This window comes from Dipodomys merriami, unplaced genomic scaffold, assembly GCF_024711535.1.
Source record: "Dipodomys merriami isolate MVZ:Mamm:240054 unplaced genomic scaffold, mDipMer1.0.p SCAF_146, whole genome shotgun sequence".
NCBI classification, from domain to species: Eukaryota; Metazoa; Chordata; class Mammalia; order Rodentia; family Heteromyidae; genus Dipodomys; species Dipodomys merriami.
In genome coordinates, this window is record NW_027202782.1 from 934629 (window position 1) to 959125 (window position 24497).

At 40.7% G+C, this 24497-nt stretch overlaps 1 protein-coding gene across 2 annotated transcripts in view; it reads right to left on the minus strand.

Moving 5' to 3' along the window:
- Positions 1-509: 509 nt before the first annotated feature.
- Positions 510-24497, minus strand: part of CUNH2orf76 (chromosome unknown C2orf76 homolog) — a 51395-nt gene continuing 27407 nt past the window's right edge. For both annotated transcript variants that reach the window (XM_070021854.1, XM_070021855.1), the window contains exons 4-7: positions 20043-20093; positions 15979-16016; positions 10885-10966; positions 510-662 (exon numbers count right to left, since the gene is read on the minus strand). In XM_070021854.1, the coding sequence (XP_069877955.1) occupies positions 586-662; positions 10885-10966; positions 15979-16016; positions 20043-20093 (248 nt within the window). In that variant the 3' untranslated portion in view covers positions 510-585. The remainder of the gene's footprint in view (positions 663-10884; positions 10967-15978; positions 16017-20042; positions 20094-24497) is intronic.

A 24497-nucleotide genomic window follows, 5' to 3' on the forward strand; every position in this document is an offset into this window, starting at 1 on the left:
AGAACACTCTCCTTAAGCGAAAAAGCCAAGAGAGGAGAGAATGAGGCTCTAAGTTCAAGCCCCAGTACCAATGTGCACATACACACACACACACACACACACACACACACACACACACACACACACACACACACACACACACACACACACACACACACACACACACACACTAAACAGTACAACCTTGGTCTTACCTTTGTAAAGAATCCAGCCTGGTGACACTGTTCAAAAAGAAATGTACTCTTTACCTGACTTATGTAACTATAACCCCTCTTCACATCACCTTTTATAATAACAATTTAAAAAATTTTTTACAAGAATCCAACTTGGAAATTACCAACATAATCCTCAACTTGATACAACACATTATGATTTTTGAATACAAATCTTTTGTTGACAAAAATCAATGTTTTTCTCATATTAGGTCTCAACAAGGAAGGCAGAAAGGAAGAGAAGGAGAGAGGGATGAAGGGACCTTTAGAGAAAGAAACACAAGGCCAGGATTAATGTGTTCAGATTTATTTGTCAATTCAGGTATAAAGAGCTTAGCATAGGTATGCAAAAAGGAAGCCCCAGAGACACCTTTCACCAGGATAAGATGGGATTAACTTTGTACTTCCTATAATCTTCTTCACAGAAGAATGCAATTTCAGTTTCATTGGCTGAAAAAGAAGAAAAACAGAATGGAAAACAGGTTTTAAAGTAAAACTAAATTTTAAACAAGTATTGAGATCTGCATTTGATTTTTAGACTAACTAAATTGTAAGGTCTACTCCTGGATGGTGAGCAGACCCCACCCAGTACCTGTGTTACCTAGGCAACTGGGACACCTGGAAGAGGTCACATCCAATCGGCTGAGGTCACATCTGGATCTGATGTGGCCACACCTTTCTCCCACCTAGTCCCACCTCCTCTTACCTGGTCCTACCTCTCTTTACTTGGCCCTACCCTAGATAAGGCCTAGCCCAGGGCCAGACGCCCTCTTTGCCAGCTGCATGGAGTGCCAACCTGGCCTGGTCCCAGTAGGTCTACTGAATAAACCTACCCCTTACCTAAATACCATGTGCATGGTGTGGTTCTTACTCAGCTACCTCTCTTTAAAAACCTAACATAAATGTTTAGATGCCAAAAATGAAAAAGATGAGTCAGTCTTTGGTTTGCACAATACCTTTAATCACATCAACCAGAAACTTCAGGTGTGGTTAGAAGAGTATAAAATCCAAATAACTTAAAAGGAAAACCAATACTTTCACCCCCCACCCCTGTACAAGAATGGTCAAGATTTTCAGGAAATCCCAATCTTGCTCATTTAGCATCCTCTGCACAGTTCTAGAAAATAAAAAACTTTCATCTTTTCAAATATGCTCAGTTCCTGAAAGGGAGGGGGCACACTTCCCCCCACCCTGAAAATGAGCCTGTAGGTATAATAATTTAATACTTAAAGGATCAGTAGAATATTTTACAGATCACTTTACATTCTCCCTCATGACCCATCAAAATATGTGTCTGAAGAAGTTAATTTTTTGCCCTGCTTATGATTAATTCATGAGGCTTCAACAATATGCAAAGTGAAAGACACAAATTGGCTTCTACTGCAATACCTTCAAATGCCTCTAATTATTCACAGGGGAAATGGCTCAGCTAAAGGACCCACAAAGGTTCAGAGCAGTCACAGTTCTTTCAACCTAGCAGGTCAAGGACTCCGTATTCTAAAGCAGTAAGTCAGCAACATTATTAATTCAGACTGGAGACAAGCCCTGATGGAAAGCCTTCCAATTATTAAACATGCGATTCTTTAAGGTGGCGTGCCAACAAGTTCCACACTGGTTTTTTAAATTAAACCAGAAGTTAATACAGTCTGCTTAGCTTTCACAGAAAGAGCAAAAGGGCCTTCAGAAATCTTGAGGAGAAAACAGACAAGATTATTTGTAATGAATACTGAGTACTCAATTAACATAGACTCTAAAAACAGCAAAACTCTTCAAGTCAGATAAACAGGATAATAAGAGTGCCACGGATTACAGCTGGTCTGTAATTTCTAGCCTTAATCTCATCATTAGAATTTATCACAAAAGGATGAAAGAGATTAGCATGACATTTCATTAAAATGGTTTTGCTGTTTGCAAAAATATCAAGTAGAATATCTCTGCCATATGCTATTGTGCTTACTACAGAAAACAAACAAGTGTTGAGAGAAGGAAATAAATCACTCAGACTCGCAGATGCTCCCTGAAGTCCTACTATGTCCGCTAGATGAAATTTAATCTAAACACATGAAAATCAGACCACATGCTCTCCAGAGACATAGCAGCAAGGAACTGGAAATCTAGGAGGGGCTGGGGCAGAGGCTGAAGCAAACTGGGCAAATAGGGGCTAGTTAGTTAAGAAATCAAATTTCAAAGAATCACTAAGAGGCGCCATCTTTGGATCAGTAACATATTAAAAGGGATTTCAGAAAACGGGTTATTCAAAGGTAAGATATATTTGGAGATCTATGCTTTTAACAACAACAAAAAAAGCTCCTGGGGTTTTCTTTTTGAAGAGAAGTGTGTTCAGAGGCAGACCTACATCATTGCAAGTGACTGTAGCCATCTTACAATAGAGAAGGAGCCAAAGGCTCCTGCTAATAATCACAGAACAATGCTTCACCTCTGATGTGCTATTTACCTATGGAACATTCCCAAGTCTTTCCAGCCTGCACTGTACTCAAGGCAGGCTATGTGTAATTACCACGTCCATTTACTGCAGTTGACATTTATCTGCACCTCCTTTAAGAAGTATTAGCTTCTTGCACGCAGCTCAGACAGGACACAGGGAGCTTTCTCTACAGAGATGGAAGGCAAGCACTAACGAAGCCGTTTGGTTTTCATGAGTCCAAGTCTAATTAACTTAGAGAGAAACTCATTATTTATAAAGTACAGATGCCATCTCCCAGAGGCTCAAAATAACATCATCTAGGTAAAGATTTTATTTTCAGATTATTGCATTTTTAAAAGGAAAACTAGATTGACACATGAGTTAAAGCCTAAAATACTTCAAAATCAAACAAAAAATACTTTACTCTTAACAAAAAAAGCACACAAATTATGTTACTCTGAACATTCGAAAGTAATACATGGAATGGATTTTAAACTTTAGTAATCAAGTCTTCAAATGGTAGTTTTCTTTTTAAAAAAACTATAAAACTGTTGAAAATGTTTTAGAAAATGTCATAGGCATATATTAAAAATTGACTTACCAATGTATTTTTATTTAATTATATGCTTGTTTCTAATTAACTTTTCTTTTTGTTGGTACTAGCGATAGACCACAGAGCCTCCCACTTCCTAGATAGGCACTCTACCACTTGAGTCAGGTTGCCAGTCCTTTTGCTTTTCATTTATTTTTTAGATATGCTGTTGCATTAACTTTTCTTTCTTTCTTTCTTTCTTTTTTTGTCGGTCGTGGGGCCTCAACTCTGGGCCTGGGCACTGTCCCTCAGCTCTTCAGCTCAAGGCCAACACTCTACCACTTGAGCCACAGCACCACTTCCAGCTTTTTCTGCTTATGTGGTGCTGAGGAATCGAACCCAGGGCCTCATGCATGCCAGGCAAGCACTCTACCACTGAGCCACCTTTCCAGCCCCTGCACTAACTTTTCCTTGGACCACGATTCTTCTTCCAAATAGCTGGGACCACAGGCATGCAACACACGCTTGGCCTGACTTGCAAACTTAAGGGGAGGCAAATTACAAATGATTTTTCAGACCTGTGTATAATCACTCTTTTCATCATTATCCCCTAAACTCCCGCTGCCTAGATTCTATTTAAATGGCTCCTTTAATGGAAGCTGGGAAAGAGCCCCCAGGAAGTCTGCTTCATGCATGCTGTCCCCAGGGCACCTGGCTTTAAATTAAATGTGCTGCAGGCGGGAGTGTAGTCAGGTGCAGAGCAGAGAGCCTTGCCCTGGAAATCGGAAGTGAATGTGCAATCTAAAATCCAATAACACACCAGAACCTCATCCTTTCATCTTACTATCAAATGAAATCAAGTAGGAGCTCTCCAAACACATTTGTGAATCATTTTCATAGGACATTCCTGTTTAAGGAACACAGACAGGGTTTTTAAACTTAAGAATTGTATAACACTTCCAGACAGGTAAGACTCGTGGGCACACCTTTAACAGGAAAATACTAATGATGGTTTGAAATAAAATTTTAAAACTTTAAATCTAATTTTCACTGTGGAATTCCAAGAAAAATCAAATGCAATGGACTTAAACTCCCTCCCTGACATCTCCACAAATGTATCATCTGTCCATGGGACCTCACTGTGTGCTGCCCATGTCCCCTACCTCATGCTTGGTGGCACCAACCCTGTGGTTTGGTGAAAGGAGACTGAGATAGGTTATGTGCATTGGCTTTGTGGGTCAACCAGCAAAGGCTGTCAAGTAGCAATAACTGGATTTGTTTTTTAATGCATGAAGGGCGTGGTGTGGTTTATGAGCAATATGAAATCAAAACACGATTTTACCCTCTCTCCTGCTTTGGGAAAACATCCTATCTCAAATTTCACAGCCATTCAGAGCCTAGCTCTCAGATGAGTTCTCCTCAGTTTTCACCAACGGAGGCTGAAAGACAAAGAAGCCTCAAATGCTGTGGGTTTGCCTTTTTTTTTTTTTTTTTAAATCAGAGTCTCACTATGTGGCCCGCTTTAGCCTGGAATTTACATTCCCTGTTCTCCAGCCTCTTGCGTGCTGGAATTATGAGCATGCTCATAATGCCCAATATTCAAGTACTGTGCTTTTCACATCAGACTTCCAATGTCTTCTTTGGATTAGCTGTTTAGGGGGGCTGGAAGAGAAGATTATAAACTACAAATATTTGTTTTAAAAACCTGACCTTTCCTAGACTAAGTACATACCTGTAATTTCTATAATGGTGAGGGAAGGAAAATAGGGTGAAAAAGGGGAGAATGGGAGGTGTGACTGATGGGACTCTGCAGTCATAACTAAATGTTGCTCCCATGGCTAGGCCCACATATTATCCCCTCCCCACCCCCAGGGGAGGGGGACCTTCCCAGTCCAGTCTCCAGCCCAGAAATCTTAATCAAAATGTGAAAGCCCACTCCCCTATCATCACAGGTGACAGGCACCAGAATACCTCAAAGCACACTATTCCTGGCAAAGCAAGGCACTTGCTCAAACAATAGGTTCCCAGAGCCAGGCCTGCACCATAAACTCATGAAACTCTTTGAACCCTCCAGCTCCTGTGACCCACCCCCCACCCAAGACCCTACTTAAAGTCCCTCCACCCCTCATTACACCTCATTACACCTCCTGTCTTTCCTCACTCTCCTCTGGTCATGTCTCCCTTCAACTTTGATCTGGTTGGCTGAGGTTGATGTCTTTGTCTGCCTTGATTCTTCTTGCCTCTTGAATCCGTCCTTTTCCCTAACAGTGACAATGATGAAGATGCATTACACTCATAAGCTGATTTGTGTAACAGTGACCCCTTAGTATGGCTACTTAAAGAAAATTAAAATGTAATTAAGAATAAGGAGGAAAAATAATATACATTGGAATATTACTCAGCCACAAAAATGGATGAAATACTGTCATTTGTGGCAACATGGATGGAATGGGAGGATGCAGAAGGAAACAAGCCAAACAGAAAGATAACTACTGCCTGTTTTCAATTATATATGGAAGCTAAAATGTTGTTTCCATACAAGTAGAGAATAAAATAGGGTTACCAGAAGGGATGGAGGGGTATAAGAAAGGTAGACATTGGTCAGTGGGTAAAGATTACATTTAGGTAATACGTTCTGGAGTTTCATAGAAAAGTAGCATGACTACAGTTACCAATAATTTATTGTATATATCAAAATGGCTAGAAGAAAGGGATTTCAAGCCGGGCGCCGGTGACTCACACCTGTAATCTTAGCTACTCAGGAGGCTGAGATCTGAGGATCACAGTTCAAAGCCAGCCCAGGCAGGAAAAGTCCATGAGACTCTTGTCTCCAATAAACCACTAGAAAGCCGGAAGTGGCGCTGTGGCTCAAGCGGTAGATTACACACTCCCTTGAGCTGAAGAGCGCAGTGACAGCGCCCAAGCCCAGAGTTCAAGCCCTACGACCAACCAAAAAAAAAAGAAGAAGAAAAGAAAAAGAAAAGGATTTCAGTGCTCCCAACACAAAGTAACAAATGCTTAACGTGATTAAGACACATTAAATACCCCCACTTTGATCATTATACATGATATGTGTGTGTGTGTGTGTGTGTGTGTGTGTGTGTATCTGTGCAGCTCAGTGTAGATTGCTTCCCTAATGTATGTAAGACCCTGGGTTCAATCCCCAGCACTACAATAATAGTAATAACAACAACAATCTCTGAGGGTGCATTCTAACTCCTATTTTGGAAGCCCTCAATTCCCTGGACTGCCACCTGTCACCAGCACCCAGATTGTCACTATGTTAAGGTGAAGAGAAGCTACCATGACACTCTGTCAGAGGGAAACATGCCTGCTAGACATTTCTACCCCCAAAAGAGATCGAGGAAAACCTAAACCTTAAAGAAACATAAACGCAAAAGCATCTTAATAAGAGGTGCTAGGGAATCCTACAGTGTTAGCCTCAGTGGGGGAGAGAGAGCCAGAGAGGTCCACAGCACTGACATTGGGTTCTGGTGGAGGCAGATGGCAGAAGCGACACAGAAGAAAATAAACAAGGAAGTTTTGGAATTATTACAAGATCTCGCTTGACAAGAACTCTTCTCTCAGATAAACACTTCTAGTGTAGTCTATTGTAACTTAAACTATTTCCAATAAAACAACTAGTGTTGGAGAGTCAACAAGCCACAATTCTTTCTTAAATCAGAGCAATTCAAAAGATAACGGTAGCCAGGGAAATAGCAAAATAAAAGACATAAAATACCACTGAAAACAACACTTACATGCAAATTTATTACTTAGGAGACAAAGCCTATAAGCCATAATCATTAAGAGTAATGGGGGATAAAAAGCCTTTAAATTGTAAATAATATCTCCTGGCAAAATCTTCCTTTTACTTTCAGAAAGCAAATCTATTTTGCTTCTATTTATTTCCCATTGAGTCCACAGTAAAAGCTTGGGCTGACACCAGGAGTGTAGGTAAAAGGCCAGAGCATGAACTAACTGGTGGTCGCTCTGTGGGCAGAGGGTCTCCAGAAAGCTTCCATGTTTTCCCTCCAATCTTCCCTTTCCTTCCACCACTCCTGCAGAAATATCACAATGATAAATCTCTTACACTGGCATTATTCCCATGGCAACGGACAGAGAAAGCGGAGGGCCAGCTCTGCAGCAAGATCAAATGGTGAGAGAGAACTTGAGGGTTTTCTGTGGAGCCTCTTGCAACCTCACTATATGCAGTGTGGAAGGAAGGGAAAGTTCCCCAGAAAAATCATACACTTAAGCATGGTTATGACAACTTGACTCCTCCCAGATACAACCTCAGCTTCCTCCCCAAAGCACAGCAACACCCTGATCACAGCAACACCCCGATCAACCTGGGACCAGTGGAGAACCCACGAAAATAATCAGACTCTGATCACAGTTCTATGGGTGTAAAATAAGCATGACAGAGAGGGATTTGGCTCTCACCTTTACACAGGTTGTTACAAAAGTCAGTCTGAAATTGATACACAGGGAAACCAAGTTTGTGTCATACTCAATTTAGAATACACAGAAACTGCCTCATTCAGACAGGTGTTCAAATAAAACAGGTGTTGTTCTCTGTGTGGTGTTCTACAACCTCTGCTCTTCTCCTCAACCCTTTCTCAACTTCACCCACAGCATGACAGCAACTTTCTCAAACAGGTTTCATTGCTCCCATTCTGATAATGATAATGATAATAACAATAATAATAATTAACAATAATAAACAGGCGGCTCATGGAAGATCACAAAGCAAGCAAAATGTACAGACCTCAAACCAATTTTCTGGGAGCTGGGAAGGTGGCTCAGTGGTAGAGCACTTGCCTTGCATGCTCAAGGCCCTGGGTTCGATTCCTCAGCACCACATAAGCAAAAAGAAAAAAGCCAGAAGTGGCGCTGTGGCTCAAGTTGTAGAGCGCTAGCCTTGAGCTGAAGAGCTGAGGGACAGCGCCCAGGCCCAGAGTTCAGGCCCCACGACCAGACCAAAAAAAACAAAACAAAAACCAATTTTCTCTATAGTGATTTATTTAAAAAAAAAAAAAGATCCTTAATTACAAAGAATGAATGTAAACTAGAAAAATCTTAATCACACAAGAATAATTAGATAATACAGGGGGAAAAGGGAAAAACTCAATTACTGACTATACCAATACCCAGAGAAAGCATTTCTAGAACATTAGTACATGATCTCTTCTCCATATACACCTACAAATACGTAAACCTGTACACTTTTAAATGATAATGGGATCACTCCAGATGTATTGCTATTCAGTAAATAGCCATGTTAGTGATTCATGAACAGGGAAGGAAAGAAAGAAAGAACCATCTGGCTGGGAAGGTGGTTCAGTGGTAGAGCGCCTGCCTTGCATGTATGAGGCCCTGGGTTCAATTCCTCAGTACCACATAAGCAGAAAAAAAAAGCCGGAGGTGGCGCTGTGGCTCAAGTGATAGAGCACTAGCCTTGAGCTGAAGGGCTGAGGGACAGCACCCAGGCCCAGAGTTCAGGTCCACGACTGGACCCCCCCCCCCAAAAAAAAAAGAAAGAAAGAAAGAACCATCCCCTCACCACTACCACCACCTCTCCCCCGGTCCCACACCCCAACTGCATACAGCAGCATGCTCCTGCTGGCTTAGGGGAAGACATGACAGAGTTAACTATGAATGGACAAAGGTGTACACTCCAACTATGTCACAAGATAGCATCTGTTCCTAAGTACCACGAACACCTTTGGAGACAGACCTCTACTCATATTCATAAATTGCTAATCCTGTAATTATTGCTGCTTCCCCAAGGTCACCCAGAGGCCAAACTGGGCTGTGGAAATGCTCCTGCTGTCGGCTATAATTCTTAACCACCACACTGGGTTTCATAAAGTAGTTTCTACTTCTATGTGCATTTCTCCCGCTGTAAGTGGGGAGGAACTATTTTTTCATATATGTTAGCTATTCCTTCTAAGAGTAGAATTTCTCAGGGTTTTTTTCATGCTAGTTATAAGAATTGTTTATAAAGACAGGCTAGCAACATTTTATGTGTCATTTACACTGCACATATTTCCCCAGTTTTTTATTTCTCCTTAGCACTGTCTATACTTTCTAGACTCAATCTATCACTTTCCCCTTCCATGGCCTTGGCCTGCTTTTGAGGTCATGCTTCATAAGCTTTCCCCCAGGATTATGAAGTTTTTGAGCTACAGTTGATATTTATTTATATACTGATTGCATTACATGCATTTAATCCACATAGAATTCATTTTTGAATAAAGATAAAAACTTGAAATGTATTTCCCTGACTGCTTTGGCAATTGGGGCCTGATGTGATTTTTCTAATTCATTTGTTCTCCATCAATTAGAAATACCACTGCAATCACCTTATAAAATATTTCCTTTCAGTTTTGTTTACTTTGTATTTTCTAGTCCCCTCATGAAGCTGTCAGTTTCCGTATCAATAACAGTCTATTATATTCACTATACCTTATAGTGTGACAAAAAGCCAGACTACCTGTATGCCACATGCTCAAAAAGACAGGTGCACCTGACACAGTAATAGTACCCGAAGAAACAAATGCCCTGTTAAAGACTATTTTTCACATAACCATCAGCCTTATGTATTCAGAATAAGAAAAGATTCTAATCCTGGCCAAGAATGTTGACTTAACCCAGAAAACCACCTGTGATTTCAAAACTTGTTATTTTAAATCCTACCTAAATGGAAAGATCCCTGTCAGGAATTCATGCTAAGTCACATAAATCATTCAATGAATTCCTGACACATGTGATTACAGTAATTCAGAACATCCACCAAAAAAAAAAAAAAGTATAGCTTCCCCAATGTGGGCCTCACATGGAGAATTCCTTATGCAGCATGCACAGAGGATTATGAAGTGTGACTGTGACACTCCATTGTAGCCACTGGCAACAGAGGTGTGACAGAGGTACAGTGAACTCCTGGTTAATCCTCGCTCTTCACTGCCTGGCCTGCTTTAGGTACATGAAGAAGAATAGTGACATCTAATGGCCACAAGACATGTCACTAACATTTCTGTTCTAGTTCTATATTCTATTCTATTTCTTTTCTCTGTTCTATTTCTATTTCAATAAAGTAGAACAATATACATATTCCAAGTTGAAAGACGAAGTCAGACAATTCTTCAGTTGTACACATTATGTTCCTATTATAAATTCTATGCCTGGGTCAGCCATGAGTGACTCGGATGCCTATCAGAAACCTCGCAGCAGGGCTGGGAATGTGGCTTAGTGGTAGAGTGCTTGCCTAGCATGTGTGAAGCTCTGGGTTTGATTCCTCTGTGCCACATAAACAGAAAAAGAAACCTCACAGCCTGTTGTAAGAACAATAACTCATTTCATTATTCAACCTTAGTTCTACTACATTCAAGACTGTGGGCTCCAGTGCCACCAATGAGAGTAAGCAATCCTGGTACTAATGGCCTGTCAATCATCTTAAATGACCCTCAGCAAAATTCTGAGCAAACTTTCTGAAAAGAACTGTTTGTATTTGGAACACTTGGAAAGTAGATCTGGTATTCTGGGTCAAATGTGAGCAAGGACAGCATTTTGAATCCCAAGCAGGACTCATAAAGGCACACAGGGAATGTTTGAGTTGCAGGGAATCACTTGATACACCCAGCCAGGCAGGGCGACACAGGTCAGGACAGCAAGTGCCCCACAGCACACTGCTTTAACAAGCCCCCACTCACCGATGCCTGCCTCTCTCAGAGTACTGCCTTCTCTGAGCAGAAGTTGGTCATCATCCTCCAAATTCAACACCAGCTCATTCGTCTGAAAGGGAAGGAAAGCCATCAGTATTCCTGCACAGTGCATATCTGGGCATGCTTCACAGAAGCATAAGAATTGTTTCTTGGAGGTATTCAATAATCTAAGTCACATTCGACTCCCACTGTGGTAAGAAGAGGGGAAGGAAACAAATGCAGACCTACTAAGTGCATACACTGTACTGAAGAGACAATACTAACAGCAAGGGCTTTGAAGAGAGACCTAGCTGGGTTCAACTCTCAAGAGCCCAGCTGTGGGTTCCCTGTAAACTGTGAAACACAGGATCGTTTCCCCCTCTTTAATAAAGGGGAAGAAAAGCATTTTCCTCATCACCTTGTCATGAGGACATGAGATGGAAGTGGATAAACCCTCACACACAGGAAGCACATGCCTCTTCTGACCAGTTTTCACTCTAACAAATGCAGGATATACTGCCAGTCAGTGGGGGAGCTTAAGTTAAATCTTTACCCATTTGACTTCTTAGAGAAGCAACTTTATCTCACATAACCCAAAAGTCCACCTAGCTAAACATATTGTCCAAGCAAACAAGGATTCACCTGTGTCATTCAATTGTACTATTTATGTCATTAGGGTGGAAGCAGATGAGTTTGCTCTCCACTTACAGCTACAAATCCAATTAGGCATCATAGACATAGGAGTTTTAGGTACCATTTGGCCATGGACAGCACATGCAAGTGACACTTAGTGGGGTACACAGAACTACTTTTCAACCAGATGTCTTTTCTAGAAACAGAACAGAAAGGCCTCTCAGCTCCAAACTAGACCCTCTGAACCCAAAGGCCATCAGCCATGAACTTCATTTAGTCAGGAGCACAAGAACTTGTTCTTCAAAGCAATGTATTAGAAGAAAACAGAAAACCTCCTTTTTGAAAATCATTTTAGAATAGGTAGTACATACTCGTGATGTAAACATATGGACAGAGTGAAAAGTATGGCTCCTCCCAGCCCTTCTCTGCCAGCTACTTCCAAAGAACTTGTATCTACTCCTAATTCCTGCACAGCCTTCACAGGTTGTCTCTGTGCACTGTGGACAGATGTGTATGGAAACATTTTCACACACCAGGATCATAGGTATGCTATGTTCTGACTCCTTTTGCTCTTAAAAACAATTTCTAATCATTCTGCCTTTTCTTTGAAAAGACATCTAGCTCAGTCCTCAGAGATGAGCACTGAGCTTCTTCCTCTCCTCTCCATAAATTATCTTGCAATGAACACCCTTGCACATATACTACATATGTACAATTCTATCCATGCTATAAATCCCTAGAAGTAAAGTCAGAGAGTTATGTGCAACTTTTATTTTGGCAGGTGTTGCCAGATAACTCTCCTGAGAAACACTTACGCAACCTATGCCTGCAGTAACTGCTTCCACACACAAGCCAACAGTGAGTTAGCAAGACTTAAATGCACATTAACTGTACTCTTAATTTACATTTATTTTCTTATGACTAAAGTGGCTTTAATTGATTTGTAGGATAACTGATCCAATTCAATTGTGTGATCTCACATAAGGACAGGTAGTTATGTCTCCAGTGTCGATGGGATTACAGTGGCACACCACCACGCTCTACCACTTGAACCACATTCCCAGTTCTTCTGCTTTTAGTTTTGTTATTCTGATAAGTTTCTTCAAGCCAGCTATGAACCATGATCCTTTTGCCTTCACCTATCAAATAGTAGGGACTACAGGTAAGCACTGAATCACCCAGCTCAGAATTGACATTGTGATACTATCACGATACTATCCTCATTATCCCCAGCATATCTCTCTCTCTCCCTCTCCCTCAGCCTGTCTTTCTCTCCCTTTCCCTTTTCTTCTCTGTCTGTGTGTCTATGTGTCAGTCTCCCCCCTCCCCCCCTTCTCTCTCTCATTCAACTCAGGGCTTGGACACGGTCCCCGAACTCTTTTTGCTCAAGGCTAGTGCTCTACTGCTTTAAGACACAGCACCACTTCTGGTTTTGTGGTAGTTAATTGGAGATAAGAATCTCATGGACTTTCCTGCCCAGGCTGGATTTGAGCCTTAGATCTTAGCCTCCCAAGTAGTTAGGATTACAGGCACGAGCCACTGGCACCTGGCTATCTCCAGCATTTCTATTTAAGACTTATTATAACCCTCATGGGATATTTTACTCTCTTAAGTTGAAATATAATTTAACTTAGTAAAATGCATAAGTCTAAGAGGAACTCACTTTAATGAGTCTAGACAATCACAGCTTGTAGAGTTATATTCTTTTTTTTTTTTTTTAGAGTTATATTCTTAAGAGTGTTTAAGCCAGGCACCAGTGGCTCACACCTGTAATCCTAGCTACTCAGGAGGCTGAGATCTGAGGATCTTGGCTCAAAGGCAGCCCAGGCAGGAAAGTCCATGAGATTCTTATCTCCAATTAACCACCATAAAACTGGAAGTGGTGCTGTGGCTCAAGTGGTAGAGCACTAGCCCTCAGATGAAGAGCTCACAGAGAGCACCCAGGCCCAAAGTTTAAGCCCCACAACCAAGAAAACAAAAGGCAAAAAACAAAAAAAAAACAGTGTTTGTGACAAGGGAAGGGAAATAAGGCTAGCAGTGGGTAGTACAGGGTGTGATGAGAACATGTGGCTAAGGTTTTCTGAGGTTTGAAGACTGTTATCTGTAAAAAGCACATGGAATTCTTTAGAAAGTTGCATAACCATCTCCAGGGGACAGAGTCCATACTTAACTGGAATAGTTAGGAATTGGGGGAAAGTTTACAACCAGAGTCCACAAATACTCTAAGTGACTAGCTCAGGGAATTCCTCCTTGAACAAATGTACTGCTCAGCTGGGGAAATAATCCTAACTCACAACTCAGTGAGTGCCCAATGGGTGGGCAGCTGTGGATTCAACCATTTATGGATTGAAAACACTATCAGTCATATGCTGGTTCTCTCTGTCTGGCATATGTAAAGATCTTTTTCTCTTGTTATTACTCCCTAAATGATAAAGTATAATGACTATTTTGATAACATTTATACTGTCTTAGGCATTGTAAGTAATCTAAAAATAATTCAAAGTGCTCTCTGTCTCTCTGTCTCTGTCTCTGTCTCTGTCTCTCTCTCAAACCTTTCTATCTCAAGGACTTGAGGATCTTTGATTTTGCTGTCCAAATGGATCCCAGAACCAATCTGAAGGAAGGACTATATTTCATGTTTTCCATGTTTTGGGAACAAGGTTGAAAACAGTCCTGGCCTTAAGAAGTAAAAAACTGGATGAAGTCTGTGGTCAGATGTAGTGATGGAAAGTTCTAGTACCATAAATGGGGCAGAAGACACTGTGTGTCCCTCAGACACATGTAAACACAACATTTTGAGGTATCTGACAATGGGTATTACCAATTTTTCATATATGAAAGTCCCTATAAAGTTACCAATCCCCCTGCCATTTTCTTATGATCTAGGTCATATATTCACCTGAAAGCTGATTGAGTTTATGAGTATAACTACACCTCGACACAAAGATGAGTATTAGTGACCCTAAGAGTTAAAAGTAAGATTAGGTCCTGACTCCTGACAGCTTCATGTAACTGAGTGAGCATACTGCTTCAACAAAAAGTCCATGTGGGACTAAACAAGAGGCAAATCTTCTACTGTGATCTCATCAAAACATTACTATAGGAAGAAACAGAGGGGCTGGGAAGGTGGCTCAGTGGTACGGTGCTTGCCTTGCATATATGAGGCCCTGGGTTCGATTCCTCAGCACCGCATAAGCAGAAAAAGCTGGAAGTGGTGCTGTACCTCAAATGGTAGAGTACTGGCCTTGAGCTGAAGAGAGGGAGGTGGGGAGGAGGAGGTGGAGGAAGAAGAGGAGGAGGAGGAGGAGGAAGGGGAGGAGGAGGAGGAGGAGGAGGAGGAGGAGGAGGAGGAAGGGGAGGAGGAGGAGGAGGAGGAGGAGGAGGAGGAGGAGGAGGAGGAGGAAGAACAGAGGTGTGAGTACAGGACTGAAAATCCCTTTAGAACTCACTGTATTCTATGACCTGGGGAATAAGCTAGACTTCCCTTACAATGGATCACCTGCCTCTAATTGCTTCTGGGATGTCATTAAGCAGAGAGACTAGACTGCCAAGTAATAAATGGCTTCTTTTATATGTGACCCAAGCTTCCTTATTTTATATAAATATGTTAGGTATTTTAAAAGTACACCATACACTACCTTTTGTGTGTGTGTGTGTGTGTGTGTGTGTGTGTGTGTGTGTCTGTCTGTCTGTCTGTCTGTCTGTCTGTCTGTCTGTCTGTCTGTCTGTCGTGGGGCTTGAACTCTGGGCCTGGGCGCTATCACTCGGCTCTGATTCAGCTCAAGGTGAGTGCTCTACCACTTGAGCCACAGCAACACTTCCGGTTTTCTGGTGGTTTGTTGGAGATAAGAGTCTCTTGGGCTGGGAAGGTGGCTCAGTGGTAGAGTGCTTTGCCTTGCATGCAACAAGGCCCTGGGTTCAATTCCTCAGCACCACATAAGCAGAAAAAGCTGAAGTGGCACTGTGACTCAAGTGGTAGAGCACTAACCTTGAGCTGAAGAGCTCAGGGACAGTGCCCAGGACCAGAGTTCAGGCCACAAGACCAAAAACAACAACAACAACAACAAAGAGTCTCATGAACTTTCCTGCCGGCTGGCTTTGAACCGCAATCTTCAGATCTCAGTCTCCTGAGTAGCTAGGATTACAGGTGTGAGCCACGGGCACCCAGCTACACTACCTTTTTAAAGGATCTGCTACTAATAGATATATGTGACTTGGCTTTTTTAATTTAATGGGAAAGGAAGGCTAAAGAAAGGAAACCTACAAAATGATAATGATTTAAATACAAAATATACATGCGTTCACTCACTCCTCAGTTCAACTAATGCTGAGTCCTACTATAAGCCACATACTACACACATGGAACATACCTGACTTATTTCAAAACATTATTTGTATACATGTTAATTGTACTGCATAAGTTTCGTTTTTTTAACATTCCTAGACATGTTTATAATGCGGTTTGCATACCTTTGATTTATGTGCTTGATGCATAATCTTTAGTTTATCTGAAAAAAAAACAACAAATTGTCTATTTACACAGATTATTCTAATAGTTTTGGGGGTTTTGTACTGGTTCTGGGGCTATCCCTGAGCTTTGTTGCTCAAGGCTAGTGTTCTACCACTTGAGTCACAGCTCTACTTCTAGCTTTTTGGTGGTTAATTGGAGGTAAGAGTCTCACAGATTTTCCTACTCATGCTATTGAGGAGAATTACAGGCATGAACCACCAGCACCCACTTCTAATACTTCTTTTGAAGCTGCTGGAGGTGTTGCTAAGTGGTAGATCACTTGCCTGGCATACTGGAAGCTCTGTGTACAATCCCCAGCTCCAGGAGAGAAAGAAAAAAAAAAACCCACACACAGATAAAAGTACAAAGATGCTTTAAAGCTTTGTACTTTGCCACACAACAATGGTGTTTCACATATAAAGTCAACTCAGCCCCTTTGACCTTTGAAGAAAAACAAATCCCATGACTATTTCATCTTTTAAGAGTCATTATTAAGGCTAAATTCACAAATATGAAAAATAATACATATATCCTAAATTGAGGCAGGCATTAACCACAGCAGTTCAAAAACACACATACTCTCAGAGCAGGCATAGCATTCTGTATCACTGTCAGAAGTCAAACATTGTCTGGAATGGCTGGTAATCACACAGCTGCTGCTCCACGAGCACAGGATCCACTTTCTGCTTTTACACACTGCACAGGCAGACTCTGCCCAAGGCGCTTTGTTCAACCCCAGCCTCATTCCTTAATCTGCTTACTCTGAAGTCAGGTCGTACTGTGCTTTTACAATAGGCAATTTCTTCACACTTGGGTAAAATTCTGACTGCAACCATCAGTCCCTAATTATATAGTAGATATAGCCATTCAATAGGCTTAAATTCCTGAAGTTTCCAGTTCCCAACTCTGTTTTATTTAACCATTCCATTATTCTATTGTGAGTACAGCATATTATTACATCTCAGTAGGCTGGAAAGTACAATTCATTTCTATTGCTCATGCTGTCACAAGGAATTTCAGTGGTGGTAGGAAATGAGCCATTTAAAAAACAGACTTCAATTTGATGGTGTTGCCATAATACCCCAAGAATAGGGTATACATCTCCCAGTGAAGAACTGCCATTCTCAAATACCCACGATTTAAGCAGTCAACCTACAGCTATACATTACTAGTGTTTTCTTTTCCTTCTATTTTTTCATTAGTATACATTAGTTATTGGGGGGGGGATTTCATTTGACATTTCCATACATTTACAATGCATCCAGTCAGTCTCACACACACCCCAATTTCTCTCTCCTTATTAGGATAATTTCAACATGTTTCATTGTTCTATTTTCATAGATGCAAACCATCTACTTCCACTGAGTTTATCCTTTTTCATTCTTTTCCAAGTGCTTTCTATTGAGATTTTCAGTACAAGGTCAGCACCCTCAGGACTACAGATCTACATTCTTAATAAATACAAGAAAAATATGCTTCTTAGGTATGTAAATATGCTACAAGTGTTAAAACTCAATTTACATTGAAGGAATAAAATAAACAAATAAAAATAAACAAAATAAAACAATGTTACCATTAGATTCTTTATTATTCTGAGTAACCATTACACTTTTCTTGCTACATGTGTGTTTGCAGTTATTATCTGAGTTAGGTTAGAGAAACCAACAACTTTTTTTTTTTTTTTTAATAAAAGGAGCTCAAGCTAGGCGCCAGTGGCTCACACCTGTAATCCTAGGAGTTTGAGATCTGAGGATCACAGTTCAAAGCCAGCCTGGGCAGGAAACTTTGTGAGACTCTTATCTCCAATAAACCACCAGAAAACTAGAAGTAGCACTGTGGCTCAAGTAGTAGAGTGCTTGTCTTGAGCTGAAGAGTACAGAGACAGCACCCAAGCTCAGAGTTCAAGTCCCATAACTGATTAAAAAAAAAAAAAAAAGGAGCTCAAAGTCTGTTAAAATCAACTTGAAAACTGTACTTTGACTTTTTAAATATTAATCACAGCCTACATATTTTTAATGTCTTTTAATGAGAAATAACTTTGTTTTGAGAGATTTGGCAAGTCCACAACAAGACTATGTTATTTTACTTTTAACAGAAAAAGAAATACTCTGAACAGAAATTTCACCAGATTGTTCTCTCTGACACAAACTGGTGAAATCCAAGAAGAGGGAATGCAGAAAAATGATAAGCTAGCAGAAAGTGTTGTATTTTATATATCTTTTGTGGTTGTATAATCTCCTTTGCTTATTTTGACTTCTTAAAAAATACTCTTTATTAACAAAGCACTATCTATGGGTATTGTTTCCTTAATAAAATATCCTTGAGGAAAGAACTTTATAAAAAATAGTATCTTGTATTTGTGGAACATTTACTATGTTGGCACATGAACTGTCTGATTTTATAGAGCCTTATAAAATAGCAATTAGCATATGAGCACTGGACATGAATGCCTTGAATACCTGATAGCTACACAATTGGGACTTAAAAATAAGTAGCATAAGTGGTTAAATCAGTAACAGATGTAGATGTCAATTAAACAAGAAGAGGACTCTGGGAAATCTCAGACACTGATGGCCAAGAGAGCCAGCTGTGCCCAAGGGCACAGCAACAGTAACCTGAAACATTGGGATCTGACTCTGCACCCTTCCTACTTCCCCACACCCAGAGGAGTGTTCAGTTTCCACAAGTCATGCAACAATGCTGGATGGCAATGGCAGGTGACAAAGTAAGACTGCAGCCTTTCCTGCTCCTCACAAAGTATCAGACTGTTAACTCGCCAAACCCCAACAAAGAAGACTCCAGTGGTTCTGCAATTTCTCCCCAGCTCATCTGCATACACAGAAGCCCTGGGAGGAAAGGGTTTCAATCAGATGCAATCATCGAAAGGGAATTATTTATCACAACTCAGATAGTCTGATGCTCTCATTATTTTTAAATTGATCTTTAGAAACAACTTGTGTGGAATCTAAGTCTTATATAGACACAAGCACCATGCAAAAGGGAAACCATATGTAACTCTTCTAATTTGAAGTGGCATGTGAAAGATGAGTCAAGTTGAAGGTTCTATTTCAAGGCACTATTCTTCAAAAGCCAAGAAAGCCACAACTGAGAAGTTTCATGTTTACCTTAATCACACTTTCTATTCTTTTCTCTTACTCAATATTGAGTATGTAAATGCTTTAGGGCCAATAAATCAAGGTACTTTCCACTCAGTGCCTTCAATTCTGCTTGACTACCTCTTATGACCTCACAATTAAGTCTCTGGTATTAAAATGCAGACACACGGAGGAGACTGCTATTTCAAAGGACTCTAGGTCATCAGTTGCCCTGTGGAACTGGAACAGCAGAAAAAGCCACTCCAAAAAATGATCTAAGGTAATAAAAAATGTATACTTTAAAAATGTCTGCACTCATTAATGGACATATTCATTAGGTGCATCCTAATTTTCAAGTCAACTCTCCAATTCAGGTTTGCTAAATGTCAGTATGCTGAAGGGTAGTGGCTCTTCTGTCTTTATTCCAATTCATGACTCCCAGCCTCTGGACTTCTTACAATATATTTAAATCATCATTGCAACATGCAACATATAAACCTAACTTGTTCAAGTTATTTGCATGTAAATTACAAAATCTGTTCTTCTCATTCTTAGTCCTCAATCATTTTTCCTTCTTTGATTATCTGGTAAAGAACTTATTATAGAAACAGTTTTGCCAAACATGTTATTCCTCAAACACACACTGCATTCCTAAACAATTACAACTTGTTTTAACAATATAGTAGGATTCCTATACTCCATAACCTTCCAAATGGGTTATTTACTTATTTTGGAGCCAGGGGATGAAACCCAGGGCCTTATACATACTAAGTATGTGTGCTATGGCTGAGCTTTACCTCCAGTGCCTCCAAACTCATTCTAATTTACAGTAAATTAACTTTGAAAACCAAATTCAAATTCCTATCAACAAAAAACAAATGCAAAATAGTGATAACATACACTTCAGAGAATAAGAAAACAATCATTACCATATTTGTAATTTCTGAATGGTGGTGGCAGGTTGGTCCTCAAAGGAATATCTACAAAAGAAAGATAATTTTTAGTATAAAATATTGGGACATGGGGCTGGGAAGGTGGCTCAGTGGTAGAGTGCTTGTCTTGTATGAATAAGGCCCTGGGTTCGATTCCTCAGTACCACAAAAGCAGAAAAAGCTGGAAGTGGCACTGTGGCTAAAGTGGTAGGGCGTTCGCCTTGAGCTGAAGAACGCACAGGCAGCACCCAAGCCCAGAGTTCAAGTCCCACGACCAACAAAAAAAATATATATATGGACACAATGTACAATGTACATAATGTACAATGCCCTCCTCTGTTCACAGGCTTAGGCTTAAGTGAAGACAGGAGACAAATGAAGCTAATGTGACATCAAAATCCATAGGCATCTCAAACAATGAAGCCATCAGTAAGGTATCAATCAAGCTGTTATTAACTGAACTAAAAATTCAAAAACAATATTAACAGAATCAGTACTTCATTAAGCACAACAGTCCCTATGTGCACTTAAAATCTATAATATACATGTATAGGTCATTATGTATTTTCTATATACTTGATGCTTATATATGACTTTGAGAACCCTTGAATGTCTTTAGTCACTAGCAGGAACCAGTAATCTAAAACAATATTATGACTCTTACCAAAATTCAGAGGCCCCACCTAAATCCTCACAAAAACAAAACAACACAAAGAGTAAGTGGTCTTTTTAAAACAGATTCCAAATACTAACATGCAGTTTAATTAATAGCATCTGATAGAACTCCTACAGAGGATAATTTGGTAACATATCAAAACTGTATGCCTACAATACTTCACCTAGCCATCCCACTACAGGAACCATCACTGAGACTTTACATGTGTGTGATGGGGGGAGGGGTAGTGACATACATACATGGATAGTACAGCTTTGATTACAAATGTTCAGAAAAATACATTCTTCACTGACATTCTTATTCGATATAACATGCCTAATAAAATAAGATAAATTATACCTACATATATATGTGTGTATATATATATATATATAATTTAGAGAGAGGGAATACATCTTTCATAGGGCTTGGATTGGTTTATTGTGCTGCTTTTAGTTAGGCATGTGACCTCATGTTTCTCAGGCATGTTTCTCAGCCTCGTTTGTCCATTACCTGTACAATGAGAGTGATGGCAAGGCAAGAGGCAGCAATGAAACTATCTAGGCAGAATGCATGGGTACAGTAAGCACCTCAGACACAGCAACACCAGCAGTCATCATTATCACTATCTCAAAAACTCCTCACTCAGCCAGGTATCTTTGGCTCATGCCTGTAATCCTAGCTACTCAGGAGGCTGAGATCCAAGGATCTCAGTTCAAAGCCAACATAGACAGGAAAAGTCCTTAAGACTCTTATCTCTTAGCCACCTAAAAGGGACAATGATGCTGTGGCTTAAATGGGAGAGCACTAGCCCTATGCACCAAAGCTCAGGGACAGTGACCAAGCCGAGTTCAAGACCCAAGACTGGCAAAAAAAAAAAAAAATCAAAAAACAAAAAACAAGACTTCTTTGAATGCAAGGATGTGGCTCACCAACTCTTCTAAGCTCTAAGGACCTGCAAGTCAGACGAAAAAGATAGGCTTGGGCACCGAACTCACAGCTCAAAAGTTTGTGTATCCCCAAAAGTTCACCTTTTTTCTAGCAATGGAATGGCCTCTACCATGCACAACGGGAGACAGGCAGTGGTTTTATTTCCCCTACAGCAGGTGAAAGCCATTAGCAGGCAGGCCTGTCCATGTGGGGGTGATTGGAACCCCTGCTCTGTTGGGGGACAGGGTACAATCAGTCTCCCTCAGTGATCCTCCAGTCCTGGGAAGAAAAGAATGTACAGACTCTGGCAAGTCTACAACTTCCCCTGGCCTTGTTGTAGTTTGAAAATTACATCTTATTCTCGAGGACTTTAGAGGAATCTATTGTGCCTGTACCAAGAACTCCCTTGCACTCACTGCATCAACACCAAACACAACACAACCAGAAAGAATTTAAAATAAAAATGTAGGGATTTCCTTTTGCTTTAAAACTCGAAAATGCTTTGAGTAACAACCTCTCAAAAGCAGGACACTGTGATATTGCAGGAAACCAGAATGTGCAATCTCAATCTGTGCTTCTCTGGCATAAGGTTTGGAGCTAAAAGCAGATGCAAAAAGTTCTTTTTGTTCCTTCTATTTATCTAAAAGCAGTCCACAGACCACAAAGACAAAGGCTATCCCACCTACCCTCTTCATCAGAGGAGCAAAGGTTAATGGCTGACAACGTTTCCCTTCTCAGCCAGCAGATGGCACCAGAGGGGAATCACACTAGTAAGCTTGCCCAAGTCTTTGCTCCCTGCCCACAAGCTGCCAATCCTGAGGTCTCAAAAGCCTTTTTCCACTGTCTTGGCACTGCTCTAAATATTGTGCACCAAAGACTCTGGATATGCTAGAATATAGGGCCTTCACTGAGAATTACTCCCTGACTATCCCCAGGTACATATGAAATACACTCTAATAAACTGCTTACTTTTCCCTTGTTAATCTATCTTTTGTTCTAGGTTTCTCTTCCAACTATAAGGGTTGAAGAAATTATTTCCCCTCCCATGTAACATCATCTCTTAGTATGATCTGTCAATCCCCAGACACATTAAGAAAACAGCAATAAGCTGGAAGTGGCGCTGTGGCTCAAGTGGTAGAACGCTAGCCTTGAGCTGAAAAGCTGAAGGACAGCGCGCAAGCCCAAAGTTCAGGCCCCACAACCGGACCCAAAAAAAAAAAAAAATCTCACAGGCTTTCCTGCCTGGGCTGCCTTGGATCTCAGGAGTAAGCCACTGTGCCCAGCCAAGTGAGAGATTTTTAAAGTCAGTTACAAGCATGTGAAGCCAGAGGCTTTGCTTAGGTTTCCCTGTTAGATTGTAATCTTAATCTTCTTCAGTACCTTGATTCTCCTTACTGAAGTAATACAGGCAAAAAAAAAAAAAAAAACTACCCCAAAATATACAGGGAATTAAAAGTGTTAGGGAGAAGAATTTTTACAAAGTCCAATGGGAATTGAAACATGGAGATTCATTACGTTTTTGAAAGTTATCTAGAGCTGAAAATGTAGCTCAGTATTAGAGCACTTGTCTAGCAAGTGAGATGACCTGGGTTAAATGCCAGGCACATAAAAATTAATAAACAAATCTTTACATACTTTCATTGATCATGTCTGACATTAGGTGTAGGGCAGAGAAGAATCACAGGAAGTCGAAGACATCAGAGTAAGTGCTCAAAGTATGGGGACATATTAAAGACTGAAGGGATCCCAGTGATGGCAAAGACTTACATGCCTTTAAATAGAGAACCACGGAGTCTACAACAATATCACTGTAAACAAATTGTTCAAATAAATGGGGGAAGGAATGTTTTTCCTTCTTGTAGAAAGTCAGCTAATATCAAGAAAAGGAATTCTAGAACTAGAAAAATCACTGTTTGGAAAAAAAAAAATCACTATGAGTGATGCAGCCAGAATCATCAGACTGCTAAGCTGGTGGATAGAAGTCTGATAGATACAGGATGTACACAGGACCTCAGGGCACTCCCTGTGGAGATTGTCAGTTACAATGGAAACCTGACAGACATCACTTGCCGCCTTCACCTAACTGCCCATCGCTGCCAGAGCCAGGGCCAACCCTGCTGCAATGCCCTGGAAAAACACCACCGTCACCCCTACAATCCCCCTGCCCAAAGGTCAGACCTAAATCTAAACTGGGAAAAACCATCAGAAAGTCAACAGAGGAACAGTCCATGCTATGCAAAACTGTCAACATGATGAAATACCACAGACTATAGAAGTATTTTAGACTACAGGAACTGTATGTCACATATGCCCTTAACTTTTCTCATAAAAGACCTTACTTAAATAATTAAGATCTCAATAGGCCTCAATTAAATATTGTGTGTGTGTGTGTGTGTGTGTGTGTGTGTGTGTGTGTGTGTGTGTGTGTGTGTGTGTGTGTGTGTGTGTGTGTGTGTGTGTGTGTGTGTGTGTGTGTGTGTGTGTGTGTGTGTGTGTGCGCGCCAGTACTGGGTCTTGAACTCAGGGCCTACTCACTATCCTTTAGCTTTTTCACTCAAGGTTGGAGCTCTATTACTTGAGCCACAACTCCACTTCCAGCTTTTTACTAGTTACTTGGAGATAAAAGTCTCCTGGACTTTCCTGCCTAGGCTGGCTTCAAACTGAAATCCTCAGGTCTCAGCCTCCTGAGTAGCTAGGATTACAGGTATGAGCCACCAGCAGCTGGCTCTCAATGAAATCTTGACACCAAGTTCCTGTGATCACCATACAGTACTATGCAAGAGAAAGCAAAGTCTTTGTTTTCAGAAAATCTACACTGAAATATCGAGGGAATTTTGCTAGCAATGTATTCCTAAATGGTTCACAAA